A 26,943-nucleotide genomic window follows, 5' to 3' on the forward strand; every position below is an offset into this window, starting at 1 on the left:
TAGAAATAATGCTTTATACTTAGTGGCTGTGCGCATGTGTGTACTGCGCACTGTGGTATTGACGTTGTCAAATTATAATTGACATTTCACAGAAATCTAAAAGGTTAAAGAAAGGGGGTGTTACCGTAAGTAGTTTTTAAATAACGAATATTAGTACATATTAATATTTCTGAGTCATCAAAAAGCATTGAAAAAATATATCTAAGAAAATTACTTTTTTTCATTTGAATAATAATATTGTAAATTATATATATTCTCTATTTTCAATTATATACAATTATTTTCATGTAATTACAAAATATTTAATTATTCTGACTAATATGTTTTATTTTCTTTCATTATGATTAATCTTCATTATTTGTCATGTGCTCGAATCTAACCTATAATATTAAACTTTATATAGACATATATGTATATATATATTTCTTATTAATATAAAAAATATAATTAAAGATGTTAAAATACTTCAATTAGTAAATTAAATGCACAATACTTATATCTTTTTCTATTTTAGTTTAGAATGTATATAAAATTATATGACACAAGATGTTAAAATGATTTAATCTGCTGAAAAGAATTCTTTCTTTATAATTCTATTATTTCAAGTTTATAACATAATTGTTATAAAGATTTGTATGAAAAATATTATTTTGGTAACATATTGTTTGTATTAAATCAGTTAGATAATCATGGACGCATTTGGAGATAATTTTGTAAACGACACGGAAGTAGATCCTGCTGCTGAATTTCTAGCAAGAGAACAGGATCAATTAGCAGGATTAGAAGATGAAATTCCTCCTGTCTCTATAGCTACCGCAGCAGCACCTACTAATGGAGAAGGTGAATTTATAAATATAACTTTATTTTTTATTTATCTATTATAAAATTGTTATCAACTCTTTGTACTATGATTTAATATGCAGAGCTACGTATCAAAGTCAATACTATATTGTATTTTTTTTATTTTTGGTCTATAAAATTCGCTATGAGTAGGACTTGTTTCTCATATTTGGGCCGTAAATCATATTACAAACTCATATGTTGTTATAATGCAAGGGGTTAAAATAGTTTCACGATAAGTGAATTATACTTTACATTTGACTTCAAAGGTGTTTTGTATTCTTAACAATTTTATTATACATAATGTATATAACAATTAAGTATATTTTTAGTAGAGGATTTACCTGGAAATTTTGGCAATTTAAAACTTGGTCCAGGTAGTGATGTCGAAGGTAGTTTTGAAATCATAGACACCATTGTACAACCTACCGAATGTTCAACGCTACCTACTCTAGGTAAAATATATATGCTCATAAAAAATTGATAATAAGAATATATTACTTACCTAAAAGTATAGATGCTTTTGTAGATACGGTATCATCAGCGCCACAAATTAAAGAGGAGCCGGAAAAGATACGAAAATGGAGGGAAGAACAGAAAACGCGTCTTGAAGAAAAAGGTACGTCTAATAATTAAATTTAATTAAAAATTAAAAAAATACCTAATGATAAAATATGCTGACATCATTAGATCAAAAAAATCTCAGATACTCTGTATATTACTTGTAATATTTTCTATAGTATACATATACATATTTAACTAGATGCCGAGGAAGAAAAAAAGAAGGAAGAATGGAGAGAAGCTGCGAAGAAAGAATTAGAAGAATGGTATAAACATCACGCAGAGGCAATTAGCAAAACCAAAACAACTAACAGGTAATTTTTCTATTTTCTTATATCCTGTATTTATATATTATCTGTAGTTGAAATCTAACATTTGTTCTATTTACTTAAGTAATTACAGACACTAAAAAAGATTTCACTTTTGATATTAATTACTTATATTTTTGTTAAATGTACTTTTTCTTTATAATAAATGCAAAGCAAAAACTACAGGTATATTAACTTAAAAGTTGCTGTAAAAAATAAATATTTTTCATATTTTCTTTAACGAAATCGATAGTTACATATTCTTAATTACATTTATTAATGGTAGTTCAATATTATTAAATACTTAATTTTAGGCTATCTGAATAAGTATGATATATAGATATATACATACATTATTTTTTTATTCTGCTTCTTAGGGAATCAGCCAAGTAAGTTACAATCTGTTTAATTGCATGTATTATTATTGCATTATTAATTACATATAGTTGCAATGTGTATTGCATTAAGTTATCATATTACATGGCTTTGCTTAGGCAGGTAAATAGATAAAATTTTAAAAAACAAGATAAATACTTTCATATAAATTAAGTTCTAGAAAGCTAAACTTTTTTTTTTATTCTTACAAAGAATGTATCGCATATCATATATTTATACATATCATATAAATCTGTCAATATATTATTATTATTTTAATTTTTGTTAATATTATAATCTATATGTCTACTAAAAATTGTTATATAAGCATTTTTAAATGCATGTATACTGGCATTCACTTTGTAAAAGATTAAAATAATGCCCGCAAATAAATTAGACGATGATGAATTCTGCTTGAATTGTATATGAAAAAAAAACATGGATTAATGAAAACTTATTATAAAATAAATGATACGTGATATGACATTAAAATTAATTTGGCGTTCTTAATTAATAGGAATGCAGAGAAGCAATTCGTTGCAGAAGCTGACGAAGTGGAGCCTGGTACTGAATGGGAACGTATCGCAAAGCTATGCGATTTCAATCCTAAATCATCTCGCACTTCCAAAGATGTATCTCGAATGCGCTCAATTATTTTGCAATTAAAGCAGACACCACCTGCTCCTGTTAATGTTTGATAGAATCAAAAGCTCTTACCTTATAAATTATAGGTATTATAAAAGAACAATATTAATTAAATAAATATTAAGAGGAAAAGATGTGTACGCAGATTCCAATCATATTATTAAAACAATAAGTTGGAAGTGTTCTGTTAACAACAAATGTACTATTATTGTGAATAAAAGTTATTAATAATAAATAAACTATATTGAAACTCTAAATTAATCATACTGCTGCAAAAAAGTTGGCATAGAATCTGAACAGAAGAAAAAAATGGATAAGTACTCTTAATTGTACATTAATTGCATGTTTAAAATCTATAATTGCACACTTTATCAATGAATTATTTAAGTAGTTATTAATAATTGAAAAAACAAAAACGTTGTTTCCCATTTCTAAGCAAAGCAATGAAGTTTTCTATTGTTTTTTGTTTTCAATCAATTGCTGACTTTTTGTTTGTCTGTTTTTCTACGGTCTTTCTAGCTCCAATATGATATTGGTTTTTTTTTAATCTAGTAAGTCTTTTTCCTGTACCTGTTCTCAAACAATCGTTCTTAACGAGTAAACTTCCTTAATTAATAATTAAAATAACATATCTATATTAGATTTCTAATTGTTGTTTGTTTTTAAATGTATATAGAATTTAATTACACATTCACTTTGTGTACACTACTTGTTATAAAAAGTTACTAGGAAATAAGAAAGTTTAAAATATATTGAAATTCTAGTAACATAGCTAAGCCGATATCGGTAATAGTAGTGCTCTACCTTTATCTTATCGACCGAAATCTGATGGTAACTTATCATCAGAATTACCATCAGATTCCTAGTTGCATTTATCAACTATCGATAGGAGTAGATTTCCACTTCACATTTTTTTTTATTAAAGTCATAATGCAAGTATACTTTCCTATACTTAAACTTAATACAAGTATACTTTATAATTTATACTTAAAAATAAAAAATAATAGAGGCCTGAATGAAATTTATAAAAAATAATCTAACAACAAACATTTTTTTCCATGACATACCTTTTTTGAAATCAATCAAATTATACCTTAGAATTGTTTATTCCATTAAAATAAAATATTTAATCAGCCTCTTGAGCTGAGATATCTTATGTATACATGCTATACAATTCTTATACATATATATATATATATATATATATATACTATATGGTACTTATACTTTATATATATATATACTGTGCAATATATTGAGTTTATGCTTTTTTTAATCAAGAAATATACATATTTTTACATTATTGTTTTATAGCTTTTACGCAAATTGTCATGCGTATGATGTACTAAATATATTTTTACACATGTCATCTTATCATCGACTCAGACTGATCAGCTGTTAGATGTAGATTTGTCGGCGCGTAAGTCGTAATGTAAAAATGTTAGGGAACAAATGTAACCGAAATAAAAATTTTTAATTTGAAATATTTCAACTGTCTTCCTCCCCAAAAGATGTATACAAATATAAATTGATTACTTGTGTGTATCAATAATTATAACCTATGTGAATGTCAATCTAAACAGAACAAAGAAAAATTAACTTACATTAGTGCAATAATATATTATACTCCAAGTATCTTGTTCTGAAAAAAAGTACTTTTGTGGAATTTTATGTGATAAGTATATATAAATGTATAGTCACATATGGTTATTATTCAAAAACGAGTAATTATTATAGAAAAATTAATATATATCTGAACAAATTATACTAACTTATTTAAAATGAGAATAGCTAAATCAACAGTGATTCTTCTAATTTTTGTATTAATGTTATCAATTTTTGTGGCTAACGTTGCCGATCTAATTAATGTTGATTGTCATATATCAGATAATACCATATCATGCAAAGGCATAGAGTCGGAATGGCTACATCCAAATTTATATCAAATAACGGATTCAGACGATCACTTAATATGGTTTATACAGGTTAGTTATAAGTTAAAATATTATATGTTTATTAGTTTGTAAATACTATGATTGTTCATTTTTAAATATAGAATCTTTTAATTTTAGATTCGATGTTGTTTATTTAATTATAACTGTTTCAGATAACAGATATACATATAAGCATATTTCAAGACCCTAGAAGAATATTAGAATTACAAGAGTTTTGTAATGTAACGGTCACAACTATTATGCCTTCAGTTGTCCTTGCATCAGGTATTTTATACAAGATAGATATCATTTATTATTATAACTAATTATCTTCTTAATCACAACACTATAATAGTATTTATTAACATAGGTGATTTAACCGATGCAAAGAGTAAAGATAAAATGGGTTCCAATCAAATATTACAAGAATGGATATATTATAAGAACATATTAGAAAATACAAATGTTAAAAACAAAACATTATGGCTTGACGTTAGAGGAAACCATGGTATGAATTTAAATGAAAAATATAATAAGCTTACTAATTCATCTATAAATAACAATTAACATACTTTAACAAAATTTGATTTTTAGATAATTTCAATGTTGTAAGTCTCGAATCTAAGAATAATTATTATTCGAACTATTCTATCCAAGGGAAAAAATATCCAAGATCTTACATGCATAAAGTTACTGTCGGATCTGAAACGTACTCATTTATTGCTATCGATGCTTGTTTGAAACCTGGGCCAAAAAGACCATTCAATTTTGTTGGCGTTTTGGATAAACAAGAATTAAGGAAGATAGAAGAATTAGTTAATGTATCTAATTACAATAATGCAGATTATATCATTTGGTTTGGACATTATCCGACGTCGTGTATATTATCTCAATCTAAAACGAATATCAGAAATATTATAGGTATATGGTTTATAAATAATACATGGCTTTATTCTTTTTTATTGGTGTGCATTTTTCTATACTAATAATGTTTATCATATTAAAGGTAGATATAAAGAAAGCATGGTCTATTTATGTGGTCATTACCATACTCTCGGCGGTACAGTTCCAAACATGTATACGAAACAACAAGCGGGATTTCTTGAATTAGAATTGGCAGATTGGAAAGACAATAGAATGTAGAATTTTTCATCTATTATTTTGACATGCTATTGAAAAGCCTAATTTTACTTTCTATCTATATTTATTATTAGGTATCGACTTGCAGCAATAGATCACGGACAGTTCTCATTCATTGATATAAAACATCAAGATTGGCCTGTTGCATTGATTACCAATCCAAAACATGCTCTTTATATGATGCCTCGTAAAGAAAATATTAATTCTATTATTAAATCTACACACATAAGGTAATTTTATGAATTGTGTTAATTCTTATTAAATATCGAACTTACATTTATAAGAATATATTTAAATTAATAAATAATTATAATAATATAAAAATAGGGTATTAGCATTTTCAACAGCATTAATAAAAAGTGTCCAAGTACAATTGGATAACGGGCCCTGGCTACAATGTAAACACATAAAAAGATCACTCTATGCTGTAGAATGGAATCCTTTGGAGTATATCAATGAAATTCATTATATTCAAGTTCTGTATAATTTATAAGTATTGTATTTGATAAAAATGTATTATATTGCATATAATTATATATCTGATTATTATTATTTATATTTTATAGGTTCGTGTAGTAGATGAACAGGATAGAGAAAAAGTTATAAAACAACCTTTTTCACTTGACGGATCACGATTATCTTTTGGCTTTTTACCTAGACTGATTCTTATGTCCAATGTTAGTCATATCGTAAGTTATTATTCAACATTATATTACTAATAATTTAAATATTTATAATATAATTGTTTCATCTATTTTTATAAATTTTTATTTAGTTTCAGTTCTTATTTGGAAGTGTAATTCTATTAATAGTAGCACCTCTGTGCTTATTTCGCTTCCTTCATATACTTTGTGAAGGTAAATTAAATAATTTATTTTTTATAATATGTCTGCAAAAGTGAAAACAATTCTTTATTATCAACTTCTATGATTAGCAAAGCGTATGTCGCGTCCAAGGATACGTATAAAGTTCTTCCACTGGTGGATTAGAAAATTATGGATATTATCTACCATTGATCGTTTATTTTTTCCTCTAGTTCTTTATGCTTTATATTTAACTGTTGGTAAGTTATTTATCTTTCATTTTATTTAGTCAATAATAATGTGAAATGTTAACATGTGCAATACATAAGATACAAAAATCAATGTACAATAGTATTTATTAATTTGATGTAATTAATTTTTATTTAGGTCCATGGACTATCGGTGAAGTGATAGAAAATCATATAGGAGTAATATTTGCTTGGGGTACATACGTTGGAAATTCATTTCTACCTGGAGCTTTTACTTACGCGTATGGATTTTTCCAATTATTTTCTTTCCATTTACCACTCATGTTAATCCTGGCGCATCAAGCGGATAAAAGGTAAAATAGAATGTAATAAATAAAAAGTAAAGTATCCTATTTAATAATAAATAATTTAACAGATTACAAAACACGGAAGGAACGTATAACAGATCATCCAAAATTTGTTTCTTTTGGCAAAATTTACCAATTATATTATTAGTTATAATGCAAGTAAATATGGCGTACTTTTTCTGGTTGGCGTACGGAACGCTTGCTACTATTTTATGTCCTTTACGCACTTGGAGTATTTTCTTAGCATTATTTTTGTGGCATCAGGTCAATACGATGCCACAAGCATGCTTCAGGTTTGTAAAAAATATAATATTGTTTAAATTGCACTATAATATATTACATGTTTTTTTTTCATTTCAGATCAGCATTGTCGTTATGGTCTGGAGTTGCTTGACTTGTACAAAAAAATTCTCATTAAATGTAAGTATAGAAAATTAACGACGAATGAAGGAATTTATCATTTACAACATCAATCATTACAATTTACGATTTGAATTATTATTTACTATAAGACTAATAAGCATTGCACGCAATGTGAGATAAGTATTTATTTAAAAAAAGAAAAAACAATACAAATGATACGTTATCATTTGTATTTCAACTGTTAATGACTTGACTGGGGTTAACGAAAATCCTTTTAATCACTTGTTATGCATTTGTATGTTTTTATAAATATTCCTATTTATGAGTTTTATTCGTACAAATAGTATAAATTATTCACTTATTATTAATCAAATCTTTAATCTTCAAATGCAATAAAATATAGCCATATAATACTATCTTATTTATACACTTTAATATGTGATACGTTTTAAAGAAATAGGTGATTAATTAATCTAAGAAATAAATCCACCGTTTTTCTCTCATTACTTCTTAATAATATATTATTAATGCAATAATTATAATATTATAAAATCTCGAATATTAATTATTCCATTTTAATGCAAGACAAATCATCTTCCTTAAAACAACAGCAACAAAAATAACAATCTTAATTAATACTATATATTTTTCTACATCTAACTGTACATTATGATATGATATACTGTGTAACGTTATTATTATTAATTTTATTTTTTAAAAGTTTTTTTTTTAACTATTAGAATATAGTTACTCTACATATTAATTAATGTAGAATATGTGAAGTGCCATCAATGATATTACTTGAATTATACATGTCATACACTTATTTTATTATGAATAAGATAGCACGATCTTATTCACATAGTAAATACTATATTTACGAATACTATTTAATATTTCTCTATTCCAAGATAATATATATATAAGTAAATTTATTTAAAATATATATATTTAATAGTTATTTTATGTTAACAGTACTATTACATTATTATTATTATTACAAGTGATGGTACTTTTCATATAACAATTGAAAACAAAAATTGCTGTGCTATGTAAAATAAGTATTGCTACATATGTGCCAATAAATGTTGTAGATAAACAAATTACTATAATCATTTCTTCTTATTTCATATTTTAACAACACGCGTATCTATAAAATATAAAATAAAATATACACGATAGTAGACTATACAAATATATACAAAATAAAAAAAGAATTATAAAAAATTAAGATCACACATTTAAAAGTATATTAAAATAAATAATTTTCGAATTAAATCATTGAATTCTAATTTAATTACAATTTGTGTATTTAAAGAATTCAAAATAGCGCACTTGTTGGTTCAGTTTATCTCCGCTAGAGCGAGCTGTAAGTACTTACGTACTCAGACTGCACTTTTGAGATAAACTTAAATAATTAAATTAAACATATTATTAAAGAAAAATGGCTGATAATCCTGATATTCAATGGGCATTGAATATTCTTACACCTGATCCCGATTATGAACCTTCTCTTTATGAAAAATACGGAGCGATTGTCGGAGTGCCACTTACATTTTTTGGAGGAGCATGTTTTCGAAATAATTTTTTGGGTAAACCTCCGTTTGCAGGTAATTAAATAATTATTTATAAATGTATTAATTATATTTACATAAATATCAATCTTAAATTTATTTATTTATATTGAAAAGGCAAAAATCAAAATTAACAATTGACGCAAACCTAACCTGCATTTGTATATATGTATGCCGATTATGCAACACTTGATTTACCATTAATAACTTGAATTATTTAAATATAATTTTAATTGATGACAGTAATTAAATGATCATAGTAATATATCTTCTTCTAATTATTATTATTATTATTATTATTATTATTATTATTATTATTATAAATTTTGTTTACAGGTTTGCAAGTACACATAATTGCAGCATTATTAGGATTTGTAGTAACGTATAAAGTATCACAGTATGCGAATAATTTTTATGCGAAAAGAGATCAGATGCTTCGTCATTATGTTACGTTACATCCAGAAGATTTTCCAGAGCCTGGTAATATGAAATCATTTTATATTTAATACGTTCGGTACCAGTGTCACATATTTGTGACACACCATTGAGATTTCTATTGAGATCCTAGCATCACATATTTGTGATTGTAAACAACATGAAAAATGAATTATAGAATGTAGTTGAAATCTCTTTATCGCAGCATGATAGTAAAAGTGTTAAATTAATTTCATTTCCTTGATCTTTCACTGTTAAACATTTCAATGCAATAATATTCCTTTTATTCTTTCAGAACGTAAAAAGTGGGGCGAAGTGTTCGAAAAATGGACTCCGAACCGTTAGGTAATATAGTTATTTAAACAATATTGTACTCGATTATAGAGTTATAATTGTAGCTATAATATCTTCTATGTATATATATATATATATATATTATATATTATTTTCAATTATATTATCACATAGAATAATTAATACATAAAATATTTACCTCATCTAGTGTCGTTATGTTCTTGTTAACATAATAAATAAATTAATCCGATATGATTTACGTGTAAATTTATAAAAGTAACAGAACAGATCAAATAAAAAAGTAGGCCTTATTGTATATAATTAATATTAAAGAAATAATATTTTATTAGTTTAAGTAAAAATTAAGATTAGGCAAAATTGATTGAAAATTATGGAAATAATGGATTATTTAATTATACATATATTTTAATCGAATCTGTCAAAATTTATTGTGAAACAAAACAAAAAAGAAAAGAATTATATATCAATGAAGAATGAAATTTGTTATAAGTACGTACAGAAGGAAAAAAGACTAAAATATTACAACCACATATGATTTTTATACAATTAATCAAACTGATCAATGAAATATAGATTATTTATAGCAAACATTTTTGTTTTTGACAAATTTTGTCATTCTCCTTAGATATCATATGTATATATATGATATATCTATGATATATACATACATGATAATAATACTTCCTTGAAATGAACTATAATATTTATAGGTAATTTGCACAATATTTGTAGACATTCTTTACCAACGAATAATCAATGAACTTTATCACACATAGCAACTATTTTGACGATAACAATAAAACAAAATGTAACTTAACTTGACAATCATAATATTACACCTAATTTTATTTAGAAATATTCATTTATTTCTTTTCAGGATTATAATTATCGTTGTATAATCCAGTACCTTTCGCATCTCCCAACCAAGGGTATTTATAAGGACATTCTCTACATGTTTCCAAGTACCTGTAAAATCATTTGATATTATATTACATAATATTTCATTTAAGCTTCAAATATTTATACTTAAACTTGCTTAAAAATTTTTTTAAATATAATCAATATTCTATCTTTAATATACCTAGTTGTAGTGAAATTGGATTCTGGAGGCTTAAAGTCCAAAGCGCACTTATTTGGATTATTACATGGTGGTCCAGGAATATTTTCTTTTTTCTTACATGACCAACCTTCAAAGTTATGTAAAGATTTAACTGGTTTTGGATCAGTTATCCAAGTTAATGCTTGCGTGGCAGTCACAAAGTAAACGTCTGGTCTGTAAACAAGAAAAATATTTTATTAATACAATCTTTTTTTTAAAAAATATGTTGACTATATAGAAGATTTTTATATTCAAATATTAGAAAATAATTAAATATTTACAATGTTACTGCCCAATCAAGAAATTTAGAAAGTCCTCTTTCAAGTTCCTTTATTTGAAACCAATTCGTATGGAACGGCATCATGTACGGTGCTCTATTTTGTTCGTAATATCTATTGAAATCTTCTTGTAACCATTCAAATACTTCTTCAGGATCATGATTATGTAATACGCATTGATCCAAATAAGGACAATGTCCACCCTCATAACTTTCAACATAATGAGCATTTAAAGGTATTTCCCATACTCCTATAAGATAAATGAAACATCTTAATCATGTAATAAATTATTTATTTTTGTTTATTTGAAGTAATAATTACCTGGAAATGATTTAGTAGGACAGGTACCAGCTTTACATTCATGGGGTATTTTGTAATCAAGAGTATATGGCCATATTGGTGTTTTTAATGGTGAAATTCCAATACTACTATCATATATGTAACCAAAATCTTCCAATACTTTGTATTGAGTATTTCTACCAGGTTTCAAGTACGGCCCTCTCATACCAACAATTTCATTAGCTGAAATGTTACTAAAATGTTTGAGAATTTCTCGCATTCCAATCATCTCACCGACCCATTCTTCGTACCCTTTATCTTCTAATCCTTTTTGAAGCCTAAAAATATATTTAATTTTAGAATTTTACTTGACAAACTAAAACAATCATTTGCATACTTACGAGATTGTTTCCGTTGCTATCTCATGACCATCGTGCGCTAAACTTTGTACCATATTATAATTACAATATTCGTGAGAAATGAAAAAGGTACCTTTAAGTGGACAATTATTAGGATTCAATCGATCTTGTGTAAAAATCTTTTGATAATGATCAAAATTATTATGATTTATTGCTCCATCAAATGTTATTATTATCATTTGTGGTGTCTGTAACAAGTAAAATGTATTAAATACAAAATACAAACGTTTAATATCATTTGATGAGATATGAAAATTAAATGTAACAAAATTATACTTCTTCCGGTTGAAGGCCACCAGGAATAATCGTTCCATCTCTTGAACAAAAACAGTATGGAAGCTGACAATTTGATGTATCACATCTTTCAGCAAGATCCGTTGGAGGATCCGTTATCGGAGGTGGAGCTGAACAAAAAATATATTTATCCCCGTGAATAATCAAAAAAATAAATAAAAACTTATAAGCGATAAGAAAATATTTTGGTATACTTACTTGCAGCAATAGGACCACAACGAGCTTCATTTTTGAAGGTGCAGAATTTACTGATATCATCAAAGTGTAATCCCGAAGGACACCTGTTTAAATACGGGTATCCATCTACACACTGTTAAAATATGAATTATAACAGAGTCAACATTTTGTTAATATTCTTTATAACATAATTAAAACAAATATATAAAAAATATTTGATTATTTATTAAAATTAAAAATACCTGATAAAATCTTCTACAGGTCGCAGGATCGGCAAAATTTCCATTTCCCTGACCTTCCGGACACGTAAATTCTTCGTCTTTTTTATCCTCCTCCTTTTTATTCTTTTGGCATTGTACTGCAGCAAAAAGAAAAACAAATATTTTAGCCTTGACATAAAAAAAAAAAAAAGAAAAAGAAGAAGAAGAAATAACATGACGTCTTTTATGGGTTTTACGAAGAAGGCGAAGGATTAATCATTATCATAGATTAAAAATTAAATTGAAAGTTGGTCGTATCGGTCGAAAATGTCAAGGCTGAAGATTTAACGTTAGTTACAACAGGATGAATATAATAGTATAATTGTCTCTATGTTCCACATTGACTAGATTATTTAATTTTTTTTTCCTATATATATTATACATAGCTTATGATTACTTAAGTTGATCGTGTGACTCGAAGAGTTGAATTAATTTCTGTACGGTGTTAAGTCGAGATATTTATCTGTCATTTAATATATGCAATAATCAAGTATACATACAATCTAATCGGTTAATTATTTATAACCGTAGGCTTTCACGATAAAAAGAAAAAGAAAAAGAAAAAATAAGTAACAATTTATGTTATCCGTACGATGATCTTATCTTCGATGAAGGAAGAAGAGTCGTTGAACTCTCCAACGCGGCAGCCATATCATCGGAATTATATTCGCTTCGTGTTATCAATGACACCCACCATTATAGAATAAAGATATATAATTATTACCAATTATCTAAGAATCATTTTGAATCTATTAGAAATTATGTTATTCTTTTCTTCACCATAAACTACTGTAATATGATACCCTCTATAAACGTTTAATCTTTCGAAAGATTAATAGTTGGGGATTATTTCATAACGAATTGACTAAACAATAGGAGGATGCGAGTCCTATCAACAATAACAACCTGCACACGATTATACTTTTAATTATTTCTATTTTGCATTGTCTTTTCTTTTTTATATTTCTTTTTCTTCTTCTTTGCTTTTAAATATTTTTCTCGTACATTTTTATTTCTTTATACGAGAATATACAACGCAAGATACATCATATCGTCATCGTGATCATCGATGAAGATGAAGATGAAAGTTAATGCATATATTCAAGGAAACTTACATATACATAAGAAGCAAAGAAAATGGGTTGAGAGAAATTCAAAAGATTATCTGAAAAGAGAGGCTTGAGAAAGTGATGAAGAACGCGATTGTGACATACCAATCTTGTACCTGTAGTAACCGTGCTAAAACGTGTTTTTAAAATTCGACACACAAACCGAATTATCACGAGGGGATCTCTTTTTTCTTCTTTCTATTTTTTTTTCTTTTTTAAGTTTTGAACGTTTGTCACGACATTGAATTTCTCGGGACAGGGTCAATCAAAATTACACGAAGTAAATCGAGTAGATATCATTTGTCGTATATAAAAAGAATTTTGATTATTAAAAGTAGGAAGAGGGATCTTTTACAAGGTCAACGAAATTATTTCTTTCTTTCCTCCCTTTCTCCCCTCTCATCATAAATTTATGATTAAAATTATTCAAGAAAATATTTCTTGAACTTCGAAGCTTATTTTTCTTCATGTAATTGCACATAAGATCGTTTTAATGTGGATATATTTTATAATTAATTTTTATTTATAATGTTACACACACATATTTATACTAATTAGAAGAAAAGAAAAATAACGGAGACTCGTTTTACTTCAACAAGCGATTTTAACTGGTTTTGGTAATTCTAACGTTAATTAAATACGACACTTTAATAGGCATATATACTCGTAGTGTTACATGTTGATACGAGAAAGCAAATTCTTGGATCCTAACCAGTCCCTCTGTTATTATTTTCTAAACAAATATCCATCTTGCATGATATTCCTCCTTCTTTTTACACACTTTCGATATTTTAATTTACATATAAATCCTGTTGTTAGTTTTATATGTTTTATAAAACAAAAAGTACATTTTTATTTCATATACTTTATTTATTATTTAAAGATTACTACACAATTTGTTGATCACTTAATTCTATTGAATTTAATTATTCGTAAAATTATATTTTCAATCTAAAAAAATGAAGCATCAATCAAACGCATCAAAAATTTTTTAACAAATTCTACAAACGAAATTAATCACTTCGAACTGTTTAATTTTTATACGAACAATTGTAAAATGATGAAACGTTATTTGTTTTTCTTTTTGTATATTTACTTACATAATCGTAAATATTCAATTATCGAACAATAAAATAAATAATTATTCCTGTGTATTATATAATTGACAATTATTATTTTGTTGTTGTTCTCGTAGATACTGAATAATAATTTAAACCTTTCAATTGGGATATTAAAAAGATTTAATATTAATGTTTCTCGTTATATTCAGATGAAATGTTATTCGAATGTGTTAAAATTATGTGCGTATACGCAGTCAGGAGAAAGTGGCCAACGAGGAAGAGTCTTATGCTTGATTTTATGATTGTTAACACACAAACCTGATCTTAATCCTGACACTGTTGTGTGGAACAACTCAAAGATGTTACAATACGAAATTATTAAATACTCAATTCGATTAGTTAATAAAATGTTTGTTGATTAATTCTCATTAATTCAATGATCAATGTTACAATTCATTATTATACAAAGAAACGATAGATTCTTTTTCTTATAAATTTTAATCGTTTATTATCGAGTTTTACAATTATTACGCATTTATTATTTAATATAAAATCATTTCGATGATGGTATATAAATCGTAATTGTTGTGTAGAGATGTCAAAACGTATATATACGTTCAACTTGCAAAGTGGAAAGTGAAGGTACCGGTGTGGCAATGACGTTGTACCTACTAGCAAACTGTTCAGGTGCAACATTTCTATTTGTGTGTGTGCACGTACACGTGTTAATATCTTTCTTCTTGAATCCTGCCTATAATGCCATATGTGCAGGTAGTCAGACTTATGTAAATATATGAGTGAAATCAACGAGGATGCTGTTTTACCAAAATATTCATCTCAACCACCTTTGTTCTCAATCCGAAATAAAGAAGAAAAAAAAGAAAAAACATCCGCCACGATAAAGGATCATTAATTATTCCCAATATTGTCAATCCTTTTTCTTTCTTCTTCTTTTTTATTCCATTCAAAATCAAAATTCATATGCGCAGGTAGGGGAGGACTTATGTAAATACGAATGAAATCAGCAAGGATGTTGTTTCATTTAAATGTTCGACGTCTTTGTTCTTGAATCCAACGCGAAAAATAATAATTATTCTCGATAAAACTCTCTTCGTTTTTTTTTCCTAAGATCGAAATGAAAATTCATGCGTGCAGGTAGTAGAGATTTATGTTAAAGAACAAAAATAATTAATATAATAGTGAAACTTATTTTTTGTCTTAAAAAAAACCTTTTTTAAGACAAAAAAAAATACACGAAACCAACAAGAATATTGTTTAAGTACAAAAATATAATGAACGCTAAAATTATTACTTTTTCTTTTTTACGATTAAAATATCATAATCTTTTTCCATTTAAAAAGAAAAGTTCGAATCCCTTATTAAAACACTTTTATTAAACTTGCGATTCAAGTTCTAAGAAATAATTCTACGTGTAGGTGAGCAAGAAAGATCGCGTTGAATTCCAATAACAAGAACGTTCGAACGTACAGCCAATATAAAGAAGAGAATTCCTCTTATTGTAATGAAATGTAATGGAGGGAAACTAAAGAACAGCAACCTTGCAAAAGAAAAAGATAGAAGATATAATAATTAAAAATTGTTAACATTGATCTAAAAGACAACAATAAAAATTCCCGGATGGGTGTCATCGATAATAAAACTCGATGAATCTCGATCAGTCGTCTAGTTTCGCAATTTTCGAAAGGGATTCGCGATGTTTTACGAATTCAGACGACAAGGACGACTGGATCTCGTTTTATCCACGACTCCAAGCAATCTCTCTTTTTCTCTCTCTTTTTCTCTCTCTCTCTCTCTTTCATTCTTTCTTTCTCCTTCTTTTTCTTTCACCGTTACCACCTCTGTTTCTTAGTTACGTATTTAATATTGCAAACATTAAATAAATTTAAAAGAAATGAAAAAATAGGATGATTTAACATTCCATTAACTTTCACACTTTCTCGATGACAAAATATTAATAAAAAAAGAAAATAATCAAATGAAATAACGAACGGGTTGTGAAATGTTATCTTCCTACCTGTGACAATGATGATCAAGATGACGCACAAAAGCGTCTTAAGTCGAAACGACATTTCTTCTTTTTATTTTTTTTTTGGGCTGTCTGATCTTGATCGTCCGTTCGTATCTACTTGGAAATATATTGTCCGTTTTTTTCGAATAAAATGAAAAAAAATATATATTGCTATTACTTCTACCGTATTGTTGTACCAATTCGTAGTCCTTGGTACAAAAGAAAAATCTTTTATCTATCAATGTGACTAACCACCGGATTGCACGGCTTCACGACACTGCCAAGAGATGATAAATCGAACCGGTATTGCCCTCCGCCACGATACTAAGAGAACCCACTTCTTCGACAGGGAGTTACAGTATTCTTCTCAGCTCATTGGTTGACCACTTTCTACGAACGTTCGCTGAGAAATGTTGCCTTCTAAATGAGATGGGCTACCTAGGTATCGTATCATTCTATATCGGCGACCATATTTTTTTTTCTTTCTTCTTATCCTTACTTCCTGGCTTTCGTTCTCCAATTTTTCGAAATATCAATAATAATTAGTACTGGTTTTTTTTTTTCTTAGTGTGATAATAATTTTGTGAATTAATATTCTCTATTAATATTAATATGAGTTATTGCGTATTTTAATTATCGAACAGTTAAAAGATGAAAAATTGTAGAATTAAAAACGTTTGTACTTTTATTATTATTATTATTATATTATTAACAAATAATCAATTTGTTGTTGTTGTTGTTGTTGTAGTTTTGTTTTGTTCTTTTTCCCTAAATTCACATATCGCTTAATTGCATTATTTACTTATAACTTAAATTGCATTATTTATTTATCGTTTTATATTTCTTTTTATAAAATGGATTAATTGGACTTGGTATTGGGCTAGCTTTCAAAACACCAACCGGTGGTTTTTTATTAGCATCGAAAGGAATCGCTGGACTTTGTTTAACTTGTTGAATATAATCTGACGTGTGTTGAGCAGTGTTACGTTGTAAAACGATTTTCACGCGTTTCTTCTGTCCTAATTCATTGATCAATTTATTTTGTTTTTCCGTGTTTTCTTTTGAACTCTATGAATGATAATTAATTTCAATTATATATTTCTCAATATAAAATAATATTAAATAATATTAAATTACACATTAATTGTCGTTTTAACTTTTTAAAAACTTACCATTGATTTACCTAATTCAGGAGTTAACATTATTTTTTTATCAGGTATTACGTCACTTTTATCGTTTAATATCGACTTATCAATTTCTTCATTACACGAATTATTCATTTTATTTTGATTACTATTGACCGGTACAAAGTAATCCGATATATCCCAATGACCGCAAATATTATTTTTCATTTTCTTCAATTTACTCATTATCATATTTTTCTCGTTAATCAATGTCGATTTTCTTTTTATTCCTTTAGATTTACCTATCTTATAAGGTATGCTCATAGTCATCTCATTTTTCTTACTTTTTACAGTTTCATTTTCAAGTTGATCTCCTCGTCTCTTTTGTTTATTCTTGTTATTAATCTTCAAATCTTTCGAACATGATTCTTCTATAGTTTGATTTGGTTCGTCTAAATTATTTTTTAAATCTTGATTTAATTTTTTCCTCTTATTTAATTTTTTATTATTCCTTTCTAATGTAATATTCTTGTCTGTATTAATTTCTTCTAATTCATTGATGAAACTTTCATCTGATCCATTTCTTTTTCTCTTTCGTTTATTTTCGTTACTATCAGAATACAACTCTTCGTTAAATTTCAGTAAGCGTAACGCAGCTTTCTTTGGATCTGTTTTGGAACTAAATTTGCGAATGGTTTCTACTTCCTGCACACCAAGAGGCATTTTACCTTCCGAAACTTCTGTAAATCTACAAATAATAATATTAGAATAAAAAGGGGAAAGTTATTGGAATATTTTTAAAATGAATTTGAATACTTACTCATCTATAAGACGTGCAATTTGTCTTCGTGATTTTGTTGTTGATGAAGGATGAAATTTGTATAATTTAATTACTTCCGATATATTCTTAGCATTAAAATTTATTTGTGGCAACTCTACATCAACTCTACCAGCTCTTGGATCTAAAACTTTTACTGTATTCTCTGTTGATTCTTTTTCAGAAATTACTTTTGTATCTTCCTCACTTTCTTCATCAGATTCTTCTATTTTTTGCATATCGTCAATACTTTTACAAGGGAACCCAGCCTATACGTAACCACACACACATAAGCTTTTATTAATATTAAGTTTATAAAATATTAAATAAATAATTTTTAACATTAATCACTTACTTTTCTCCAAGCTTCAAATTTTTCTTTGTAATCCATTCCAACATCGGATTGAAAGATAAGATATCTAAAAATATGTTTCATTACGTGCCTTATTAGTTTTTCATCTCCCATTACTGCCAAGTATGCAATAAATGGTTCGACAAGTCTTGTAACAACATCTTCTGGTATGTTTCCATTGCTGACCTACAATAAAAATAGAAATAATAGCATCTCTTCTCATTTAAATATCTAATGAAATATTTACCTTTGCTATTTCTTCCCAATATAATTCAGTTACATGCATTTTAAAACCTAAACAATATTTTGGTTCTATTAAGATCTCTTGCAATATTTTCATTAAACCTTCTACCCATTCCATGTCCCAATTCTTGTCGTGACATATTTTAAAAGTTTGTCGTAATATTCTTCTAACTAACTGTAAATAAATAAACTTATATAGTTAGTACGCTTTTAATATATACCAGAGTTTCTCAATATTTTGTACAGTGCGGCTCAATATATTTGTTTGTAATGGTACTACAATCCAAATATTTATAATAAAAAATGTTTAAGAGCCTTTCTAACTGTACGATTATAAATTAAGAAATGCTGGTATAATAATATTAATAAATTTAGTATAACAGTATAATTTTTTATATTAATATAAATTAACTACTCAATAAAACGGGAGAAAATGTTTGAAATTTTAATACGACAGGGCATACCAATAAAACTGGTAAATCTGGTCCAAGTCTATTTAAGGGAAACTAGGGGTAAAGTAAAAATAGGTAGTCAAACATTAGAAACTTTCAGTATCCATAGCGTATTAAAACAGGAGGACGCATTTTCACCTCTTCTATTAAATCTAGTGCTAGAATTTGCTATCAAAGAATTGCAGAAAAGTAAGGATGGTCTGCAGCTAAATGGGACAACGCAATTGCTAACATATGCGGACGATATTGTTTTGCTGGGAGACAATGAGACATTAATAAATAACACAAGAACTCTATTGGACAAAACAAGAAGACTGGGGTTGCAAATAAGCGTGGAAAAAACCAAATATACGGTCACCGATAGAATGCAAAATTTGCATAATACCAGAAACTTGGTCGTTAGGGATACAATTTTTGAACGGGTCAGCAACTTTAGGTATTTAGGATCAATCCTAAATCAGTCGAACGAAATTAACGAAGAATTGAACAAAAGGATCAGTTTGGGAAATGCATGCTGCTTTATTGCAGGTATTGTCTAGGCGCTTAAAGGTCAGAATCTACAAAACAGTCATTCTACCGGTAGTCCTTTATGGATGCGAGGCATGGTCACTTACCAAATGGGACGAAAAGAAATTTAGGGTATTCGAGAACAAAATACTTCGTAAAATCTTTAGCACAAAATGTGATGAGGAAACGGGCGAATGGGGAAAATTACACAACGTGGAAATAATAGACCGGACATTATGACCATCATAAAATCACGCCGATTAAGATGAGCTGGCCATGTAGTGCGTATGGGTGAGGAACGAACCGCTTATAAAATACTTACTGGTATACCCAATGGGAAAAGACCATTGGATAGACCAAGGTGTAGATGGGAGAACAATATTAGAAGGGATATTAAGGAAATGGGATATGAGGATCGCGAACGGAGGGATCGCGCTCAGGAACCGGAACACTGGCGGGATTTGGTACATGCGGCAATGAGTTTTTGAGTTCCCCTAACGCCACTTTAATTATAATAATAATAATAATAATATAAATTAACTATTAGTATGATTATATAGAAAACTAGAAATACATATCATAAACTTACCATAGCAAATTTATCCAATCTATATTGGTCTATGCCAAACCATTCAATCGCTAAAGTTTTTAAAGTACTTTTGATATATAATAATACTAATGGCATAGAATCGAAACAATGTATAATTTTACTAAGAGATTCAGCTAACTCTTCTTGATTTAAAGGTTTGTCCGCCATCCACATACAGTAAAACAAACCTTTCCATAATCTCATGAAATCTTCTTCTATAAATTCTAAAATAAAACAAATAGAATGAATTGAATCTATTATGTATTTTATGAATGAAAATATATGCTTGATTAAAAAAAAATAATTTTAATTTATAATATAAAATAATAAAAACTATTACCAAATGAACTTTTAGAACGTACTATTAACCACTTCTTCAAACTTTTCAAAACTTTGTCCCTTATTCTTTTATCATTGCACGATAGTAATCGTACAAATTTAATTTCTTGCTGAATAATCAATGCTTTCTTGTTCTTAACTTTTATTTTCTTTTCTTGTTTATGTTTCTCATCATTTTTAGATGAATCCGGTTTACATTTTTTTTTCCCACGTGCTTTCTTTATAGCCATCTTTTTCCTTCTTTTTTTAATATATAAAATCAACACAACACACCAACGATAATTAATTATTAATAAATCATAAACTTTATTTTAATTAAATGCAATTCTTGACTTATTATTTTTATTATATATCTTATTTTATATACGAGATATTCAATATATAACCCTACAACCTTACAACTCGTTTATTCGTACCCTATTGCCAGCAGCTGTGAATCACATGCGGTACGAAGTGGTTGCAGGGTTACCAACATAAATATTATTATATCCCTCTGACCTGAGAGGGATATTTAATAATATTATATTTATGCAATAAATAATAAAATAACTAATAACTCAATGAAATATATTTTTAAATTATTCGTTTTTTTAAATTGTACAAAAGTAAGATTTAAAAAATATTTACAATGACATTTGAAAAGAGATTATGTACAAATACTATTTGAATTCAAATTTAAAAATTGACCAATCAGATAAATACGATAAGGAGATAAATGATTAGTCACCGAATTAAAGGGTTATCTGATGTTCCAATCATAAATGATTGTGAGATCTTGTGAATGAAGTTAAATATATATTTAATTGGTTGAGATAGAAATAATACAATCTCGTCATTGATTTAACAAGTATTTATTTTCTTTTATTAAAGGTAAGTCATTTAAATAAAACTTCAACTGTTTGTTTTAAATCTTAATCGTTCTTCCAGGAATGCCATTGTTAATATACCATCTCTATGCTTTAAAATATTTCCAATAAACGTGGGGTGAAAGTGGTGATTAGTTTTGACAGGAAGATCAATTAAATCATCTGCTAAATTATATTTTGTCATTCATCAGTTATTAATATACATTAATCAAAATGCCAAATATAATAAATGATATTAAATTAGACTTTAAAGATGTTCTTTTACGACCAAAGAGGAGTACATTAAAAAGCAGGTCGGATGTAAGTTTTAAATTATGTTTTAAATTATATTTTAAATATTTTCATAATACAGCGCAGCTCTATACTGTCTTCCTTTCTTTTTTTAAATCTTTTACCAGTACTTTTATATGTCAGTAAATAGTTGAATATTTAATTTATTCGATAAATTAAATTGCTCACAAATAATCTGAACATATCATATAATAATTTTATATGAAAATGTAATATAAGTTATTTTAGTATTTATTATATTTGTTAAATAGTTTATCTTTGGATTTAGACCGATTAATTGTCAATATAAATATTTATTTGTATGTTATTTCTATTTGAAACATCTATATTTCAGGTTGATCTTTTTAGAGAAATTACATTTCGCAATTCGAAGCAAACTTACAGAGGTATACCTGTAATGGCTTCAAATATGGACACAGTAGGAACATTCGAGATGGCAAGAGCTTTATCAAAGGTATAATTCATTTATTTAACATATAAAATACTACTACGATGTTGAACTTTAATGTTGGCTATTTTCTAAATTAAAAAATCGAAAGAACATTTGTCTTATGAAAATGAATCATAGGTATTAAAAATTTATGATTCAATATACAATATATATACAAAATAATCATATAGTTGTTTTTTATATCAACGTTTCAGAATTAATAAGATCTAAAAATAAAAAACAGGAAATAACTGAAAGAAAACGAATCAACGTATTATACATTAGTGGATTCTAGTTGCTTGCATTATTCAAAATGGATTTTGTACTGGCTTGGGAAATACCAATTAAAGTTACAGCGTGTACGAAAGTTATTAAAAGTTATTAACATATCACTATTGTATAATATTTCATTGTATAAAATTATATCCAACATTATAATCACAAAATAATTGATTATATCAAATTAATATTTAATGTTTGTTGATTAATATTAAATCTTTTTAGCATGGCCTTTTTACTACTATTCATAAGTATTATACAGCGGACGAATGGAAAGATTTTGCTGCGCAAAATCCTGAATGTTTAAAAAATGTTGCCGCTAGTTCCGGTACAGGGAATGAAGATTTTGGAAGGCTTTCAAGTATTATTGCTGCTGTGCCACAACTTTCATTTATATGTTTAGATGTTGCTAATGGATATTCGCAACATTTTGTTGAATATGTGAGGAAAGTTAGATCTGAATATCCAAACCATACTATAATTGTACGTGTTCAATAAGATATATAAAAACTAGATTAGTAGTTGCTAATTTGTAATAAGAGAAAAGCTAAGATATAAGAATATATGCGAAGGTTTCTTTAAATGATTCTATCGCAGGCAGGCAATGTTGTAACAGGAGAAATGGTAGAAGAATTAATACTTTCGGGAGCTGATGTAATTAAAGTAGGAATTGGTCCAGGTTCAGTGTGTACTACAAGAATGAAAACAGGTGTTGGATATCCTCAATTAAGTGCTGTGATTGAATGCGCGGATGCTGCACATGGTTTAAAAGGGCATATAATTTCTGTAAGTAAATATCATTGGTTGATCGCACTAAATACAAGCTAATGTTGATAGTTACTTGTATTATATTTTAGGATGGAGGTTGTACATGTCCAGGTGATTTAGCAAAAGCTTTTGGTGCTGGTGCTGATTTTGTCATGGCTGGTGGTATGTTTGCCGGTCACGAAGAATGCGGAGGTGATATCATTAACAATAATGGAAAGCTGTATAAATTATTTTACGGCATGGCTTCTAGTACAGCTATGAAAAAACATGCTGGTGGTGTCGCTGAGTATAGGTGAGTATAATTAAAATTTTATAATTTGATACAACGTATGAATAAGATATTTGCAGTTTCTATTACTGTTATTATTATTATTATTATTATTATTGTTTTTAGGTCTTCAGAAGGAAAGGTCGTAGAAATACCCTACAAGGGTTTAGTAGAAGATACAGTTTTAGATATGCTAGGGGGTCTGCGATCTGCATGCACTTATACAGGTGCAGAAAGATTACGTGAATTGCCAAAACGTGCGACTTTCATTCGTTGTACGCAGCAATTAAATCCAATCTATGGTCCACCATCAAATGTTTGAAAATAATTCTTAAATAATCTGTTGTAGTGTAATTTTAGACAAAAAGGGTTTCTGATTATTCATTTTCCCAGTTACCATGCATTCATATTTTTGCTGGCAAATTATTTATAAATAATATTTATATATATATATATTATATTATAAGTGTTTTATTAAACTTACATTGTTTACCATGCTAAAATCAAGTGATAACATGTCTATGCACAAATAAACTTTTTTTGCATGTATCATTTATTTCTGAAATTACTTAATTTTTCTACACCCATTTTTAAATTAGATTTTGAATTTGAAAATTTTCATTAGAATTTAAACGTAACTGCAGAAAGATTAATTTTCAATTGGTTGAATATGTTTATTTATATTGATGTATATAAAAAGAAAAATCAACTGAATTTTATAAGACTACAATCTTCCTAACCTAAAAAAGAGAACTACATATTTTCTAAGATTTAATTAGAAACTAAAAAAAATGTAATTTATAAATTTATAATAATAAATAAACATACATGTATGTAACCAACTAATTCAAGAGAATGAAAAACTCCACTCAACGTGTATATAAAAATCAGTAACGTGGATAAGAGTTCTCTCCTTTACCATAGATTTTAAAGGGCGCCACTGTATCAAGCTAATTTTTCACAAAAAATGTTGAAAACAGCGTTTACACCATTAATGATACCATACATAATTTTCAACCAATTTTGAAAAACAATATTCCATTTGAAAGATGAAAGTTCAGGCGAGCAAATGATTGGTTCGAATTAATAAAAACACATTATTTTCAGTGATAAAAATTGTTCCAAAATTTTGGTTTTTTGATAATAGTTTATGCATCAAAATAAAGTAGCATTTTTGGAAGTAATTTTCTTCACAGAAAATGAAACTTTTTTATAAATTCATATTGACCGTTTTTTTGCTTGAATCTTCATCTTTCAAATAAGTCCTCGTTCATCAAAATCGATGAAGAATTATGCCTGTATGTATTTATAACGTAAAAGCAAACATTAGTGTTCTTGGGATTTTATGCAAACAAAAAAATTTCAATTAAAAAATTATTTTATAGATATAAAATTTACATGGGTACTATACATCAAATATGGGAGAATCGTATACTAAAATATTTTCATATAAACATAAATATCTTTATTTAAACATTAATATGTCTACATACGAAGAGAAATAATCACAAGCAATTAAAAAATCTACTACTTCTAGATAAATATAATACAAACCTTTATCATTTGAAACATTTGCTTCCAAATATATTGAAGACAATAATATGTAGTATAATATTTACAAATTAATTAATACATGCACATTTACTACGTGTTCCTTCTTATCAGGGATACTGGATAAATTTGTAGAAATAGAGATAGAGAAAGAGAGAGAGAGACCTTGTCCCTGAAACACTTCCATTAGTTTGAATTGAGTAATTAAATACTAGAAAATGAGCACATAAGAAATAGCAATTGGCATGATCTACAAAAAGAAGAATATCATCAGATAACGTAATAGGTATGCTTTATGAAATGCAACATATAATTGAACAACAAGTTGGAAATCTTATGTATTAATTTGGACCATTGTAATCAAAATGTTAGAATTGTGAAGGATATTTTTTAATGAAATTTTAAGTTATGAATTTGTATTAAAATTGCATCTAAATTAGAACTTTTGTGTAATGGGTTTAACAGTAATATGTTTCGTTATAGTTTGAGCAAAATGTATCGATTTGTTTTTTAAAACAATATAGAAATAATAGCAACATCATAAATACTGTTAGTATGACAAATCGATAATGTATAACAGAGTGAAAAATAACATGCAGTATGTATTATAAAAAGAAAGAAAAAGCGAAAGAAAGAGAAAGAGAAAGAGAAAGAGAGAGAAAGTGAGAGTGAAAGAGTGAAAGAGAGAAAAAGAGAGAATAACAATTTCATGGTAATAAATGGAACTGTTTAAAAAATTAAAAATATCAGTGAAATATTATTATTAATCTAAATAATTATACACTCTATATATTAATACGATTAATCAATTCATTTGAATTTTCATATTTTACTCAATTATACAAGTACATTTAAAGTATTTGTATTAAAATCTTCAATACTCTCATATATCAGACCCCGTTCTTCGAGTAAATTTTATATAAATGAGAAGCATATGAATTATTTTAAATAAATTGTCAAAATCTGATTTCTTTTCATATAATTTTTTTTTATATCGATTAAAGGGATTGTTCCTGCGAATCATATAATATTTGATCTATATAACTCGCAGTATGTATTTCCAATTAAATTCCGAAAATAATATAAAATGTAAGAAGATAGTTCTGTAATTTTTAATGTGGATAAAGAGTATCAAGAAAATTTCAATATAAACAAAATAAACATGACATATTCAAACAATTATTATAACATTTGTAATAAATTAGTTATTTAT

At 27.1% G+C, this 26,943-nt stretch overlaps 6 protein-coding genes across 11 annotated transcripts; 4 read left to right on the forward strand and 2 right to left on the reverse strand.

Annotated features, from left to right (window-relative positions):
• Positions 1-31: 31 nt before the first annotated feature.
• LOC106784457 (clathrin light chain) lies at positions 32-2,971 on the forward strand. 5 transcript variants are annotated; one of them, XM_014744004.1, is made up of 7 exons: positions 35-125; positions 680-840; positions 1,176-1,295; positions 1,358-1,459; positions 1,604-1,715; positions 2,087-2,098; positions 2,602-2,971. In XM_014744004.1, the coding sequence occupies exons 2-7, from the start codon at positions 690-692 to the stop codon at positions 2,780-2,782; spliced, it is 678 nt and encodes a 225-aa protein (XP_014599490.1). In that variant the 5' UTR covers positions 35-125; positions 680-689; the 3' UTR covers positions 2,783-2,971. The 5 variants fall into 5 exon arrangements, with proteins under 5 accessions (XP_014599494.1, XP_014599491.1, XP_014599490.1 ...); XM_014744006.1 differs by having other exon boundaries at positions 1,218-1,295; XM_014744003.1 differs by having other exon boundaries at positions 36-125; positions 1,173-1,295.
• A 1,453-nt stretch (positions 2,972-4,424) lies between these two features.
• Positions 4,425-8,101, forward strand: LOC106784468 (transmembrane protein 62-like). Its single transcript, XM_014744027.1, has 13 exons — positions 4,425-4,714; positions 4,837-4,948; positions 5,034-5,171; positions 5,258-5,584; positions 5,670-5,802; positions 5,878-6,033; positions 6,131-6,278; positions 6,370-6,492; positions 6,579-6,660; positions 6,738-6,866; positions 6,994-7,168; positions 7,231-7,455; positions 7,523-8,101. The coding sequence occupies exons 1-13, from the start codon at positions 4,511-4,513 to the stop codon at positions 7,554-7,556; spliced, it is 1,986 nt and encodes a 661-aa protein (XP_014599513.1). The 5' UTR covers positions 4,425-4,510; the 3' UTR covers positions 7,557-8,101.
• Positions 8,102-8,878: 777 nt separating this feature from the next.
• Positions 8,879-10,861, forward strand: LOC106784451 (NADH dehydrogenase [ubiquinone] 1 subunit C2). The gene is made up of 4 exons (XM_014743996.1): positions 8,879-9,135; positions 9,436-9,579; positions 9,830-9,879; positions 10,727-10,861. The coding sequence occupies exons 1-3, from the start codon at positions 8,970-8,972 to the stop codon at positions 9,877-9,879; spliced, it is 360 nt and encodes a 119-aa protein (XP_014599482.1). The 5' UTR covers positions 8,879-8,969; the 3' UTR covers positions 10,727-10,861.
• LOC106784450 lies at positions 9,909-17,441 on the reverse strand. Its single transcript, XM_014743995.1, has 9 exons — positions 16,861-17,441; positions 12,638-12,753; positions 12,417-12,528; positions 12,201-12,328; positions 11,907-12,112; positions 11,548-11,843; positions 11,230-11,476; positions 10,931-11,122; positions 9,909-10,815 (listed from the first exon to the last, which is right to left on the reverse strand). The coding sequence occupies exons 1-9, from the start codon at positions 16,913-16,915 to the stop codon at positions 10,713-10,715; spliced, it is 1,455 nt and encodes a 484-aa protein (XP_014599481.1). The 5' UTR covers positions 16,916-17,441; the 3' UTR covers positions 9,909-10,712.
• A 125-nt stretch (positions 17,442-17,566) lies between these two features.
• Positions 17,567-21,729, reverse strand: LOC106784452 (ribosomal RNA processing protein 1 homolog). Of its 2 annotated transcripts, none has more exons than XM_014743997.1 (7): positions 21,279-21,729; positions 20,939-21,162; positions 19,395-19,565; positions 19,151-19,333; positions 18,799-19,064; positions 18,027-18,726; positions 17,567-17,922 (listed from the first exon to the last, which is right to left on the reverse strand). In XM_014743997.1, the coding sequence occupies exons 1-7, from the start codon at positions 21,505-21,507 to the stop codon at positions 17,674-17,676; spliced, it is 2,022 nt and encodes a 673-aa protein (XP_014599483.1). In that variant the 5' UTR covers positions 21,508-21,729; the 3' UTR covers positions 17,567-17,673. The 2 variants fall into 2 exon arrangements, with proteins under 2 accessions (XP_014599483.1, XP_014599484.1); XM_014743998.1 differs by having other exon boundaries at positions 21,301-21,381.
• A 288-nt stretch (positions 21,730-22,017) lies between these two features.
• On the forward strand, positions 22,018-24,728 carry LOC106784453 (GMP reductase 1-like). Its single transcript, XM_014743999.1, has 7 exons — positions 22,018-22,147; positions 22,205-22,443; positions 22,769-22,888; positions 23,369-23,626; positions 23,741-23,929; positions 24,001-24,203; positions 24,306-24,728. The coding sequence occupies exons 2-7, from the start codon at positions 22,357-22,359 to the stop codon at positions 24,499-24,501; spliced, it is 1,053 nt and encodes a 350-aa protein (XP_014599485.1). The 5' UTR covers positions 22,018-22,147; positions 22,205-22,356; the 3' UTR covers positions 24,502-24,728.
• The last annotated feature ends 2,215 nt before the right edge of the window (positions 24,729-26,943 follow it).

The sequence above is a fragment of the Polistes canadensis genome, unplaced genomic scaffold (genome assembly GCF_001313835.1).
Source record: "Polistes canadensis isolate GaletaPanama2010 unplaced genomic scaffold, ASM131383v1 scaffold_35, whole genome shotgun sequence".
Lineage (NCBI taxonomy): Eukaryota > Metazoa > Arthropoda > Insecta > Hymenoptera > Vespidae > Polistes > Polistes canadensis.

Coding starts and splice junctions, on each gene's coding strand:
- LOC106784452 (XM_014743997.1), bottom strand. CDS start 21,507: ATGGCTATAAAGAAAGCACGTGGGAAAAAAAAATGTAAACCGGATTCA. Junction 19,334..19,394: donor ATTGGGAAGAAATAGCAAAG/GTAAATATTTCA, acceptor TTTTTATTGTAG/GTCAGCAATGGAAACATACC. Junction 18,727..18,798: donor ATTGCACGTCTTATAGATGA/GTAAGTATTCAA, acceptor TATTATTTGTAG/ATTTACAGAAGTTTCGGAAG.
- LOC106784450 (XM_014743995.1), bottom strand. CDS start 16,915: ATGTCGTTTCGACTTAAGACGCTTTTGTGCGTCATCTTGATCATCATT. Junction 12,754..16,860: donor CTTGATCATCATTGTCACAG/GTAGGAAGATAA, acceptor TTTTTGCTGCAG/TACAATGCCAAAAGAATAAA. Junction 12,113..12,200: donor GTGGCCTTCAACCGGAAGAA/GTATAATTTTGT, acceptor TACTTGTTACAG/ACACCACAAATGATAATAAT.
- LOC106784468 (XM_014744027.1), top strand. CDS start 4,511: ATGAGAATAGCTAAATCAACAGTGATTCTTCTAATTTTTGTATTAATG. Junction 6,493..6,578: donor TGTCCAATGTTAGTCATATC/GTAAGTTATTAT, acceptor ATTTTTATTTAG/TTTCAGTTCTTATTTGGAAG. Junction 7,169..7,230: donor GCGCATCAAGCGGATAAAAG/GTAAAATAGAAT, acceptor ATAATTTAACAG/ATTACAAAACACGGAAGGAA.
- LOC106784453 (XM_014743999.1), top strand. CDS start 22,357: ATGCCAAATATAATAAATGATATTAAATTAGACTTTAAAGATGTTCTT. Junction 22,444..22,768: donor CATTAAAAAGCAGGTCGGAT/GTAAGTTTTAAA, acceptor TCTATATTTCAG/GTTGATCTTTTTAGAGAAAT. Junction 23,627..23,740: donor ATCCAAACCATACTATAATT/GTACGTGTTCAA, acceptor ATTCTATCGCAG/GCAGGCAATGTTGTAACAGG.
- LOC106784457 (XM_014744003.1), top strand. CDS start 690: ATGGACGCATTTGGAGATAATTTTGTAAACGACACGGAAGTAGATCCT. Junction 841..1,172: donor AGCACCTACTAATGGAGAAG/GTGAATTTATAA, acceptor GTATATTTTTAG/TAGAGGATTTACCTGGAAAT. Junction 1,296..1,357: donor TTCAACGCTACCTACTCTAG/GTAAAATATATA, acceptor CTAAAAGTATAG/ATGCTTTTGTAGATACGGTA.
- LOC106784451 (XM_014743996.1), top strand. CDS start 8,970: ATGGCTGATAATCCTGATATTCAATGGGCATTGAATATTCTTACACCT. Junction 9,136..9,435: donor GGGTAAACCTCCGTTTGCAG/GTAATTAAATAA, acceptor TTTTGTTTACAG/GTTTGCAAGTACACATAATT. Junction 9,580..9,829: donor AGAAGATTTTCCAGAGCCTG/GTAATATGAAAT, acceptor TTATTCTTTCAG/AACGTAAAAAGTGGGGCGAA.